General features: G+C 39.5%; 1 protein-coding gene across 1 annotated transcript in view; it reads right to left on the bottom strand.

Moving 5' to 3' along the window:
* Window positions 1-4,441: 4,441 nt before the first annotated feature.
* Window positions 4,442-13,520, bottom strand: part of MGAM (maltase-glucoamylase) — an 84,312-nt gene continuing 75,233 nt past the window's right edge. Inside the window, exons 41-48 of the mRNA XM_070424051.1 lie at window positions 13,173-13,321; window positions 12,508-12,592; window positions 11,577-11,633; window positions 10,483-10,607; window positions 9,422-9,510; window positions 8,153-8,202; window positions 7,398-7,568; window positions 4,442-5,388 (exon numbers count right to left, since the gene is read on the bottom strand). Coding sequence (XP_070280152.1) covers window positions 5,311-5,388; window positions 7,398-7,568; window positions 8,153-8,202; window positions 9,422-9,510; window positions 10,483-10,607; window positions 11,577-11,633; window positions 12,508-12,592; window positions 13,173-13,321 — 804 coding nt within the window. The 3' untranslated portion in view covers window positions 4,442-5,310. The remainder of the gene's footprint in view (window positions 5,389-7,397; window positions 7,569-8,152; window positions 8,203-9,421; window positions 9,511-10,482; window positions 10,608-11,576; window positions 11,634-12,507; window positions 12,593-13,172; window positions 13,322-13,520) is intronic.

Here is a 13,520-nt window from a genome sequence, read left to right as displayed (position 1 = left end):
AAACTATTTATATGGGGAGAAAACACCAATAGAACAACCACTAATCCCAACAAATTCCAGCAACAGATACCTAGAGATGATTGCAAACTACAAACAACTAATATCAAGCAAGGCGAGGGAAAACAGAAGCAAAAAATAACCGGAAAAAAACAACAACAAAAAAAGAAAAAAGCGAAACAATCTCACAAACAAGTATAAAAAAACTCCAATATAATCAACAATCAAGCAAACAACAACAAAACGACAGAGATTTTTAGAAAAATGGATAGTGAAGAAAGAGAAGAGAGAGGTGTATATGTACTTACAGCAGGGGATTGGAAATTAGATATATAAGTAGAGTGAAATTTTAACAGGGGGGAAAAAGAAGGAATAGGGAAAATCTAAAGCAGGAATAGGGTAAGAGAAACAGGACAACAAAAGGGGAAAAGTGAGGAAGAGAGTTTTGGCATAAAGGTAAAGTTGAGATAGAGTAAAATGATGCTAAAGGAAAGGTGAAAATAGAATGTAGAACACTAATCCCAAAATAAAATAAAGAGAAATAAAATGACACTTTTAAAAAAGGTAAAATGGTAGTAGTAATAATACTGGTTAAAAATAAAAATGTAGTAATTGAAAAGCTAAAATCAGGTGACAAAAAAAGAAAAAAAATTTAGTTTCTTAAGTAAAAGGTGAAAAAAATAAAAATGTGCAGTAGTGAAGGTCCTTCATTTCCTCTACTCTTCTGTTTGGCACACCTTAGTCCTGTCAGGTATTCAGGAGAGTGTTGAAGTTCCCTTCCATACACTGTTCCTCCATATTGTAAACCACATTCCTGATTTTAAAGCAGGCAGTATTTCTTTGTTTCCCAGTCTGCCTTTATTTGTGTTTACAGAAGAGTCAGTTCGTGGTTCAGCCCCTGGGTGGCAGTGTTTCTGGATTGACCTCCAAGGCTACAAGTCCTCTCTAGCCAGTATTTAGTTTTTGTTTTCCCTATCGCATTTGATACTGGCTGCCCCAGAACTGGTTCCTTGGTCATTACTCCCTGCTCTGATTCCCAGATTCCACAAAAACAACTTTCCCCTGCAGTCTCTGTGAGTGACCCCAACTGGGCGACCCTATGGATTGGGTTTAATAATCAAAAGCAAAGGTTTAGGGAGGGGGAAAAAAAAAAAAAAAGAGCCACTTTGCGCAATTCTCCCAAAGTCTCTTCTGTATGTCCTCTCTCCCCTGGCACTAAGCACCCAGCACACTGGCAAAATCCGAGGCTGCCTTTTTGCACCCAGTCCAGCTATGGGCTGATTTTTAGAGTTCCCTTCTGCCAGCAGCCCTGCGGGACCCCTTCCACACTCACGGATCATGCTGGCCCCAACGACTACGGACTTTGTGGGGTTCAGACTTCCCCCGCATGCGTTCCTCTCTCCAACCTGAATTACAACCACACCTTTATCTAGGTGAAATCTGACCTTTCCATGAGGAGGAGCAGGGCTCGTCTGAGTCCAAGTATTTGCACTGCTTGAGATCCGGTGTTCCTAGGTTCGTAGCTGGACCCTGGATGCCATGGTTGCAGGGTTTCTGGATGTATACACTTCCGATACCAGCCACTTAAGATGGGCCGGTCTCCGAGGCTGAGCCGGCTGCTCTGGGAGAGATTTCAGCAGCAATGGAGGCTGTCCGGTTAGGGGAGCTCGATCCGGCAGTCTCCAACAGTCCCCTGGAGTATAGCTATCGCTCACCCACAAATTTACACTCTCGGTACGTCCATACACTCTCCTTTCGTTCTCTCACTCTCACACTGTCTTGCAGTCTGCCTTTCCTTCAGCAGCCATCTTCTCAAAAATCTCTATCAAACATTTAAAGAAAAATTAATACCAATGCTTCTCAAACTCTTCCAAAAATTAAAAGAATACAGAATGCTTCCAAACTCATTTCACAAAGCCAGCATTACCCTGATACCAAAACCAGACAAGAATGCCTGCCCCCCTCACCCTCCCCCCAATTGCAGGCCAATATTCTAAATGAACATAAATGCAAAAATCCTCAGAAACTATTAGCAGACTGAATTTAACAATACATTAAAAGGATTATACACAATGATCAATTTGGCTTTATTCCATTAATGTAATGATGGTTTAATATTTGTAAATCAATCAATGTGATACAGCACAAAACAAAATGAAGAATAAAAATCATACGGTCTTCTCAATACATGCAGAAAAAGCATTTGACAAAAGTCAACATCCATTTATGACCTAAAGAAAAACTTTAAACAAAACAGGTATAGCAGGAATGTACCTCAACATAATAAAGGCCATATGTACCAAACCCACATCTAATATCTAACAGAAGTATAGCAGTCAAACATCCCTCTCACAATCCGGGACCGCTGGCTCCTAACCGCTCACCTGCCTGCCTACCCGATCACCCCTAACCACTCTGCCTGCTGGCCTGCTCGCCCCCAACTGCCCTCCCCTGCCAGCCTGATGGCCCCCAAGTGCACCCCCTAGCCAGTATCCTGGAAGGTCTCCCAGTCTAATTAGCATATTACCCTTTTATTAGTATAGATATGCATGATAGGGAAAAAACCTCCAATTACTTATTGAATTCTATTCCAATATGAATTAAGCTCTTAATTTTACTGTGTAAGTCAGGTATAAGCAAAAAAATACAATCCTCTATACAGTGGTTCTCAACCTTCTAGCCCTTTAAATACAGTTCCTCATGTTGTGACCCAACCATAAAATTATTTTCGTTGCTACTTCATAACTGTAATGTTGCTACTGTTATGAATCGTAATGTAAATATCTGATATGCAGGATGGTCTTAGGCGACCCCTGTGAAAGGGTCGTTCGACTGCCAAAGGGGCCGCGACCCACAGGTTGAGAACTGCTGCTCTATGAGTATTTTTTTAAGGGCACAGACTTAACAAGTGTTTTGTTTTTTGTTTTTTTTTTTTTAAGGGTATAGACTTAACAAGTAGATGATGAGAAGATAAGAAGTCAACCAGAGGACACTAAGGCCACAAAGTTGTTAGTGACAATGGGAAGCTACACCAGCCCTGGAATTGTAGAAACAGAGGAGACTATTGCTTAAATTTAGGAGCAAAAACTGAAATTATGCAGACCAGTCTGGGGCATGTGGCAAGGAGACATGGAGAAGTTGATGGAAATAAAATTTATGATGAGCAAAACAAACAAAATAAACACCTCGTGTATTACTATACTAAATGTTTAAATACTTGCATGTGTGTATTTTAATATAATAGCACTCCTTTAAAATAGTATGCATTTTACTTTATGCATTTAAGAACATCCTTCCTAATAGGGGTATTATAGGTTTCACTAGACTACCAGGGGTCCCATGACTCTACTAATGTTGCCAACCCTCCCATGGCTCACCTAGGGACTTAGCAATTGGGATTGTCCAGTCTGAAATCCTCTCCTTGAGCTTTCTGTGGGAGCCAGAGCCAACTTCCACAAATATGCCCTTCATGATAACCTAAAATATTTCTCAAAGATCAAGTAAATAATGCCTTACTCCTGGTAGCCTTCTTAGGTTGATTAGAGGAGAGCTAATAAGTTTCTCACCTTTCTGATCAAGGGATTCACATGGTTACTTTTCCACATTTCACGCTAGTTGCATAGTTAACTCAAACCCTCATCCATGAGTCCCTACTTTTGCTAATTAGAACATTTAGCCAATTTAACAATATTATATTCTACCAGAGGCCCAGTGCACGAATTCATGCATGGGTGGTGTCTCTCGGCCTGGCCGGTGATCAAGGCCTATTTGGGGGCTGGCCAGCCGGGGAAAGGTTGGCTGTGGGAGCACACTGACCACCAGGGGGAAGCTCCTGCATTGAGTGTCTACGCCCTGGTGGTCAATGCACATTATAGCAAGTGGTTGACCATTTATTTCAGCCATTCCAGTCATTCGGTCATAATGGTCACTTAGGCTTTTATATATATATACATAGACTTATGCAGGCACTGACATAAGAATATACAAGCAGAATGTGGCTTCTTGGTGTTAAAAAATCATAGGGATATAAACACATTCATTTATAACACACTCATTTTCAAGTCACACTAAAAGTAAATATCCCTTTTGAACATTAATATATAATTTTTTCATCCCAAATTTGAACCATCTAAAGTTTTAACCAATAGTGTTGCAACTTCTGTTTTGTCAGAATTGATATTTTACCACATATAGCAGCTGCTATGATGATTAAAACAACAATAATCCAAGTACCCTCTTCCACAGCCTAAATCTTATAAAAAGATATGCCACAGGTGTAAGGAAAAGGGTGGATACTCCTAAAGCTAATCATTCTGTTGGTGGATTGGACTGTAGGGACTGCTGCCAAAGAGAACAAGACCAGTTTACAAAGGTGAGCTGAATAAGACATAGCCTTAATCTGAACTGACATCACCATGATCAAAATATCACAAAATTCAAAATCTCTTGTAAATTTGCTTGTTTTATTTGGCTCTGGCATGGAAGTTGCATGCACATGTGTAAATTGTGGTTATATACATTAGGCACAGAATAGAGAAGAAAGATTTACATATTTTAAAGCACACCACTGCAAAAATAAGTTATTTTTTACATTCAAACTCCTTCCTTCAGTTTTGCCTGCTTAAATTCCATCTTCACCCATACTCCCATATGTTAAGTGTTTCCCCTAACCCTTCTTCTTGCTTTCAAGTGAGTTGGTTCTTCCTTTCTCCTCCCATTGAGACTAATCTTCCTGATATTTTAATATTGTCTTCTCATTTGTCATGATCACTTTTATCACAATCTGTTTCCACTCATCTTTCCTGTTTACCTTTCCTTTTTTTTCCTTTTCTTCCCCTTCTATCCTGCTGTCAACATAATGCTCCCTTTTCCCTGTAACCAACCAACAGATGTCCTTTATGAGTTCTGGCTTTCTGGATACTTTCTTAGAGTGTTAGCTCCAGGGCCTGAAACTGTCCTCGCAAGCTTTTTCTTGTCTACTTGGAAGGAGAGTGGGACCTATTTCCTGGTTACACACATATACACATGCACACACACACACACTTCACCATGGACCCAGTTCATCTTCAGTAAATGTTGAATGATGAATAATAGATACCATACTAATCATATAGAGACATTAAGATAATCCATTGATTTTCAACACCTCCCTACTGCCTATCCCACAGGGTTAAGGCACAGACAAAACATATAACAAAATTAATAAAAGATTTTACCCATAGTGGGCATGAACCAATTAGCAACACACAAGAATTTTATAAGCATGAAGTATAAGTAGTTTCAAAGTGATTCACAGGATCTTGCTCTTAAAATTCACAGAGTACTTTTCCATGTCAATGAAGTGAAATTATGTAGGCTGATGCTTCTGCTGGTCACATCAATTTTTAACACCTGTTGGGAACCAAGGAAAAGTATTGGGCATTAGATGATTGAAACTTCCTGCAAACAAATCAGAGATGAGCCAATGGTCTATACAACACACTGATACTTTCACAATTCATTGCCCAGTTTGCAGACTGATCTCAAATTTTCAGATGACGAGGGTCTTTCATAATTCCTTATAAGACAAAGATCACTCAGTGATAGGGACAAGACACCAGGCCTCAAAATAATGCAATATGCAGCCATTGTAGAGACACAATCCCACAGACAAATTGGAGAAAATGTCCTCATATCTATTCATTTGGAGTATTGATTTCCTTCAGAGCACCCCTTTTATTTCCTCCTTTTGCTAGTCCCTCACAGTGCCTGGATGACTGTCAGTGAGAGTCCAATATTCCAACTGTTTTCTAGGCAAATACTTTCCATAAAGTTTCACCGTATGTGCAGTCCATGAGTTGGTCAGCAACAAAAACGGGTAAAGTCCTTTATGAGCTCTTGGTAAAGTTTGGGGAAATTGGTTGATAAAAAACCACAAATATGAGGAAACAAAAAAAATACAAAACTGAAGGAAAACTTTTGTTGCAGGTCTTGTAATCAGAGAGGATTATGGAAGAAAAATAGTTCAGGAGAAAGCAAAGAGTAAGCACACAAGGAAAGATTCTATTTGCCATGAAGAGAGATGTTAGAACCACTTCATTAATCCCAAGGCACAGTGTTTTCCCATATTTAACATTCATGAAATCATAATGTGTCTTGCAATCAACAGTCTTAGAATCACTGTGAGCCAACCAGCACTCATGACAATTATTATTATCTGTGCAAACATGAACGTCTTTGCTATTACTGGTATTATGAATGGATAAACTGCAAACCACTTAAGGATCATTTTAGGAAGGAATATGAATCCTGGCTGACAGTAAGATCAAGAATGTGCTCAGATAAACACTTGTATAAACATGTTAGTGGCTTGGGAGAAAATCTCATAGACAATAGTGGAAGAGTTTTATGAAATTCTATATCACCAGCACCTGGGATAGTATCTGGGAAATGTCTTAACCCATTAGTGTCATGTAATTATTTTTTAAATAATAAATAAAATACTAAGAGATTTAAATATTTAAATAACAAAAGGAAAATTATGTGATATACATTGGTTAAGGCATTTCTAATATTTCTTCAGATTCAGAATCTACCTCTTCTAAGTCACTTTGATGGCAGAATAATCAATGTCCATGTATCACTACCCAACACTTCCCCATTATTATCACTTAACATATTTAAATGATAAAAACCTATGTCTAAAAGAGTTTTACAAAACTATAAGTTCAAAATAGGATTTTCAGTATCATATTCTTGTCCCTTATTTTTGTCTTTATGGCACATGAAATAATGGGGTAATGTAACTAATGGTATCTTACAACTGATAAAATATGGTAGTTCAAGCTATCAAGTAGAACTCTGAGGCAGAAATGAGGAATAAAATACAGGGTTTTACATAGCTTTGCAGACAAGGAGACATGCATGGAAAGTAAGGACTACTCAGAGGGAAGGTGGGTGGGTGGGAAGAGATCAACCAAATAACTTGTATGCATATATGCATAACCCATGGACACAGACAATAGAGTGGTGAAGGCCTGGTGGGTGGGGCAGGCAGGGGAAGGGGCAGACTAGAAGAGGTCAGTGGGGGAAAAAGGGAACATATGTAATATTTTCAACAATAAAGATTTAAAAAATAATAAATAAATAAACAAACAAATAAATAAATAAATTCCTTGAAAAAGGTGAAGGGATTAAGCAAAAATAAAATAAAAAAAGAAAGTAAGGACGCAGACCCTCAATCCCAAATGATAAAGGCTGATTTCCCCTGCATCACTATGCTGTCCATGTTGACACACTTAAACAGGGGGATTGGTGAAAAGCTTTGCAGGAGAGGGTGTCATTAGCAAGAAAAAGGCAGGCAGTTCACAATGCATCTCAGGGTTGGGAAATACCATTCAGACCTTTCACTGGTCACACACCTCTAATGTAGGGTTGTAGGTGAAGCTGGGTGTTATATCCATGCCATTCACAGAGATGCTGACACTGGAAATGGAGGTACTGCCCACTCCCCAGATTTCAATGTAGCCCAGATTCAAAGGGTTTGTATCCGTGATGTATTTGTTGAAAATTACATGACTCTTCATCGTATTCTGTCAAATTAGAGATAAAAAAAAATAAAGCAAAATTTGTTCAAAATTTTCACCACCTCTTTTTAGGCACAAACGCAGGTCATGAGGTAAGACAACTTCAGAGTTACCACCTTGTGTCCTTGTAGTGGAGACCATGATTTCAGGACTTTATCACCTGTTTCAACTATCATCTAAATTTTCTTTGACTAAAAAGCACCTGCAGGGTCTGCAGAATTGCCCTGAAGTCCAAGGAGATAAAGGGTCTCAGCTATCAGGAACCTTACTTTCTATATGTAGAGAAGTCAGAAAATGTGCAGAACATTCCAAGACAATATAAGAACAAGGACTAGATAACATCGAAATAGCTTGTCCATCTCTGCCTCACTAAACTGGAAAAAGTTACTGACAAAACATGAATGGGTCTAGTCACAGAAAACTTCTGGTAGCATACTAAATCTATCTGAAGTCTAGAGAAAGGAAAGGATGCAAATTAGCAAGGTAGGCAGTGAAGGAATTCTAGGTGGTACTTTATGCCCTTATGATCTCCAGCATCCTACGAAGCCAGTAGCACTCTAGTGCCCCTTCATAGTATCAGTCACACTCACCTGAATGACAGAAAAGCGGGCCATGTAATAGAGTCCCTTTTCATAGGTGTCTGCAAACAAACAAGGTAAACATGATCTGGAGTTATGCTTAGAATTCTCATTGCCTACTTGTCTTTTTTTTTCTTTACTGATTTCCATTTTGTGATTTAAGACGTATGTATAGAGATTAGTCAGACTCTTGCCCCCACCCTCAATTTGCACAGGATGTTTGAAATGGGTGTGTGTAGACACGGCTGTCTGGCAGATGCACTTCACATGATGCGGTTTCCCTTTAATCCACTTGTCTCCCTTGTTATCTACCACTCCCAACATCTTCCTGGTCACCTCAGAACTTCCCAATTCTTCCTGCTAGAAGCTCGCATATGTGAACATACATGATGTAGACATATATCACAATCACCAAGAATGGTGTCTTGGTCAGTTTGTCTTAAGAGATATCAAGCAATTTCTTAACCATAAACTCCAAAGAACAAAGAAACCCAAAGAAAAGCCTCCAGTGAAGGTGGCCTTATCACAGCCTTGTTACAGGTATTCCCATCCTACTTCCTACCCTGTGGCTTTCTCACTTGTCCCATGTACCCATCTCTTTCCAATTTGCTTACTGCTCACTCGGTCAGAGGGCCTTGGCTAGCCTCTAGAATTGTGCTGTCCAAGGTAGCCTCTGACAAAATTTAGCTCTTTAAATTACAATTAATTAAAATTAAATAAAATTAAAAGTTCAGTTCCTCAGATAGACTTGTCACATTTCAAATTCTTAGTAGTCACCTATGCCTAATGGCTATCACTGTGGGCAACAGAGTTATAGAACATACCCGTCACTGCAAAAAGTTGGATTAAACAGCACTGGCCTAGAAATAGCTAATGATAATTAAACCATCCTCCTAAAAGTTCACCAATTCCTGTAACTCCTAATGAAAAATTCCCTCAAATAAATAGCACAGTTGATAGAGGTATTGTCACTCTTACTGGGACAATAAACCATGCAATTAGGGAATGTGCTTTTGGACATACACCATACAGAAGTATACTTCAACTGGTTCAAAGGAATTTTCACTTTGGCTCGGACAGTGGATAATGGTGAGAGATTCCCAGCTAAGCTTCATTTACATGCAGCATAAGGATCAAGCACACTATGTACTACTTCAAACAGCTATATATATTTTAAAAAGTGAAAAATTGCTTTAACATGAAAAATGAAAAGCAAGCCTATAATATATTCAGGAGTCCAGTCAAAGGTACAGACATGAATCTGAGGCAACCCTTACTCACCAATGCTTTGCCCATCATCCCAGAAGAGCAAACCTTCAGCAGTTCCCTTATCGTCCAAGGCAACTTTGAAGCCTAGGAATTTCCGGCGGCTATAGTGAAGTGGGAGAAAGGCATTAGCTAAAAACCAAGCCGCAGTCTCAAACCAAGAGTATTCAAAAAACATAAAGGAAGTCCTTCATGCTATAAAGACTGAGAGTCAGATTTCAAGATACTCGTGACCTACTTCTAGTTTTGTCTCCATTTGCTCTATGACTTCATACCAGAATGAATGAATTAATGAATGAAGCAAGGGGAGTTTTCCTTTAAGGTTCTATAAGCTCCACCAGACACTACAAGCAAACTCATTAGATTCCTTCCCTTCCCCATTGTGAGGAAGGATCTGATGTTGTGATCTTTCTTCTTTTATGACCTAACTTCCTAAATATGTATATAGTGAGTTTTGTCTTTAGTTCATTGCATTTTTAACTAAATTTTTGGACTTAAATTCATAGGGCTCTAAGAATTTTAGCTTGACATCAGACAGACATAGATTTTAGTCCATCTTCAACTACTTACTAACTATGTGACTCTGAAGTAATCAATGCCTGCTCCCCAGGTCTCAATGAAGCCTCTTTGCTTTTCTATAAAATGAGGATAATAACAGTACTTACACTATAAGTGTTTATTTTTAACTTTTTTAAAGAAAAAATAGAAATTTTCATACTATTTCAGTTCTAAGTACACAGCAAGTTTTCATTTGCTGTTAGCTATTATTTATCATATAGGCTTAGGTCTAGAATTTTTAAATACATGTATGATGAGGAATCTCACCCTCAGGCATCAGCTGCATTATGGCTTACACAATTTTCCAGCAATAGTTTCTTCCATTTCAATTATCACTAATTAGACCTAGCATTTAACCCACTTAGATTTAAAATAGTTGTTGTTAATTGTTCAAAGAGCAGAGAGTCTGAAAAAACAAACCAGCTAACAAAAATGTTTAGTACAATTGCTTTTGGACCCAAGAGTACTGCTTACAGTGGACTCCACCAAGATCTGAGCTAACTGGTCCCATCGCTCACCTTAAGTGGGTGTTCTGTGCAGGCTCTTGCCAGGGCAGGATATAGCCCCCACGGACATGAAGATTAATGTGGTCAAGAGGGGCTGGCAAAGTCTTCCACGCTCCCCTTGCTTTAATGTCCACACCCTGAGGGCCAGAAGAAGGTCGGAGATGATGAAGGAGACAACAGACCTCTGAACAGTGCATTTACCAGACATCCACTCTTCCAAACTTGCTGCCTATTCATGATCCTTCCACACATACCTGTTATACATTTTCCCACATTCACCCAGCAGTATGATGATTATGAAAGGGAAGGAGGTGAGGGGGGAGTGAGAGGTAAAGGGGGTCAAATAAATGGTGACGGAAGATTTGACTTTGGGTGGTGGGCACACAGTGCAATATACAATTATAGAATTGCACACTTGAAACATATAATTTTTTACCTGATGTCACCCCATACATCTAACAATAAAAATGTGCCCTGAAGTGGCTCCAGAAGATCCTATTTTTCCAGATGAGTTTCTGGGCTCAGACGAGCCTAGAAACATTCTACAACAGAGAATGTGTTCACCCTGAATTTCCAAATGCAACTGCATTGCTCCAGTGCACAAGGGTAGGGCCCTTCCTTCTGTGTGCATTTTACACTCGCTTTCCTTGGGGAATTAGGTTTAACAACTCCTCTTTGAGCATCTATGCTGGAGAAGGAGACATGGAATAAAAAGAGAGGAAAAGGCCTCTGCACTTATGAACTTTTCCACGGGGAGAAAATCAAACAAAAACTATAGTTTACAGAATAATTTCCTGTGTTTACTAGTGTTACCACCATTGTGAATAGTGGTGATAAAAGGAAAGATAAAAACTAACACATTAAGAACACCCACAAAGGCCAGGGAATAAGTGAGATACTTCATGTGTTATTTCACAATTCTGTGAAGGAAGTGGTTCTCCCCGACTTGGCGGTGAGAAAACGGAGGCTACAAGGTTAAAGGTGACCTGTGCAAGATTAACATCAGGGGAGTTACAGAGCCATAATGTGAGCAGAGGTCTGTCAGATTCTAAAGCCTGTGCACGCTCCCATTTTCCCGGGCTGTATAAACAATCAGAAAAACTTACCGTGTAGTAATCATACCAGCGGGCTCTAGGGAAGTATGCAGTGACATTTCTTGCATTCTAAAATCAAACACAAATAAGTCATGGGCAGTGGGCTCAGTTATCTAAGGCAGACTAACCAACTTGGTCAAAATAACAGTGATGGCCTTTGACCCACACACTTCATCTCTCTAGAGGATAGGACTGTGGGGAAGCCTTCCTTCTCTCCCTACTTCAAATGGGAGATTTGCCTGCCCTATGCTTGTGGCTTCTGTAAAGTCCTTCGGGATCCAGGATTTTGGAGAAGAATTATTATCTGCTTACAGACTTAACCCACATACACCCTCTTGAAAGAAACAAAGTTGGGTCTGGGGCAGAGGAAAACTTTGTAGATTTACATGCCAATACTTCAGAGATTTTGATTAGTGCACTAAGTTTTGAAGAAGATGCAATTAACTGATGCTTTGATTAGAAGCCTAATCATCAACAGTAAAGGTAAGGAAATGGCTTTTGCTACTTGAAGACCTCCTATAGGAGGAAGGGAAGGCCTAGCCCTCAACAGTAAGATTATACATGTTGTTTCAAATGATCCTTATGAAAAGTTTTGTTTTAATGATGACAGAGGACTGTAATGAATCTTTACAGTATTGCCCCCACCTGATCACACTCCTGACTTCAGTTAATGAAGAAATTAGTATATCTTCAAATAAATCATAAGGTTTCTTCCTTCTCTATTTGTCCTATGAATCAGAATCTGTTATGATGATTTTAAAGATGAGGGAGCTGAGGACCAGAACCCCTAAGTGATGGACTTCAACTCAGAGAGAGAGGAAGAGACAGAGGTAGAATAAGAAGCCACTGCTCAGGACCCCCACCAGATCAGGCCTCTTCTCCTCCCCCCATTCACCAGGCTTCGTAACTGGGACCTCTGCTCATCAGAGGCCTCCATACTTACAGGCACCAGGACGGGGCTGACCAGGAAGGCTGGGCCCAGCAGGAACTGCTCATCTATGTTCCAGGTCACCCGGTCTGACACAAACCTGGAAAGACAAACCAAGGTACCATAATCAGGGTGCCAATAGGGCTCCAGGCCAAGGCCTTGAAGAAACTCCTCAAGGTCAGACCCAAGTCAGAAATCCAGCTTCTCTACCTTAAATTACTTTTTCTACCTTAATCAGATATATATTCACTTTATGCATATTATGTTCTTCAAACTCCAGACATGATTAGACTTAGACATGTTCTCACCTATAGATATCTCCATGTTTCTTAACCATGGCACATCCTAAATGCAAGAATGGCCTTCAACACTCAAACCTCGCCCTGGAATGCCTATGATCTGAGCTTCTGTAAAAGATAGGTAGGTCTACATATGCTTAATCTAGAAAGAAATTATTCTGTGTTGTATCATTTTGAAAAAATAAATTATATTCAATAATCTCTTATTAAAGATCTAGGGTATCAGTGACACCATGCTAGATAACATATTCAGGTGCCTGGAAAGCTTATGGGAAAAGGCAATCATGTCTTTAATTTAATTTGGAAGAACTGTTTTCTTCAACTGACACCACAGAGAATAAAATTATCCCTTAGTCATTGGGATTCCAGCTAAACACTCACTCATGGAGAAGAGGCCGCACGACAGTACTGCCCTCTGTGTGGGCCAGGTGCATCAGGGTGTAAAGATATGGCAAGAGGGTATATCTGGTCTGCAGGACACTTTTGGAGATTTTCACAAACGCATCATCCCAGGATACAGGGTCTTGCCTCTAAAGGACAAAAGGAGGAATTTTAGAGCTCACTGTAGGGGAGCTGGCATACTTGAGGTCACTGAACGTTTATTACAGATGAAAATCACAATTAACTAAATCAAAGATGATTATAGATAAGACACACAGAAAATTAGACTGAAAGAGGTCACTGAAGCTCTCCTAGGACAGCTGATAAAATTTTCCCATAAGACATTCT

This window comes from Myotis yumanensis, unplaced genomic scaffold (assembly GCF_028538775.1).
Source record: "Myotis yumanensis isolate MYYU_CA2020_CCGP unplaced genomic scaffold, mMyoYum1.0.hap1 SCAF_9, whole genome shotgun sequence".
Classification (NCBI taxonomy): domain Eukaryota; kingdom Metazoa; phylum Chordata; class Mammalia; order Chiroptera; family Vespertilionidae; genus Myotis; species Myotis yumanensis.
This window is presented reverse-complemented; position numbering and strand designations above follow the sequence as displayed.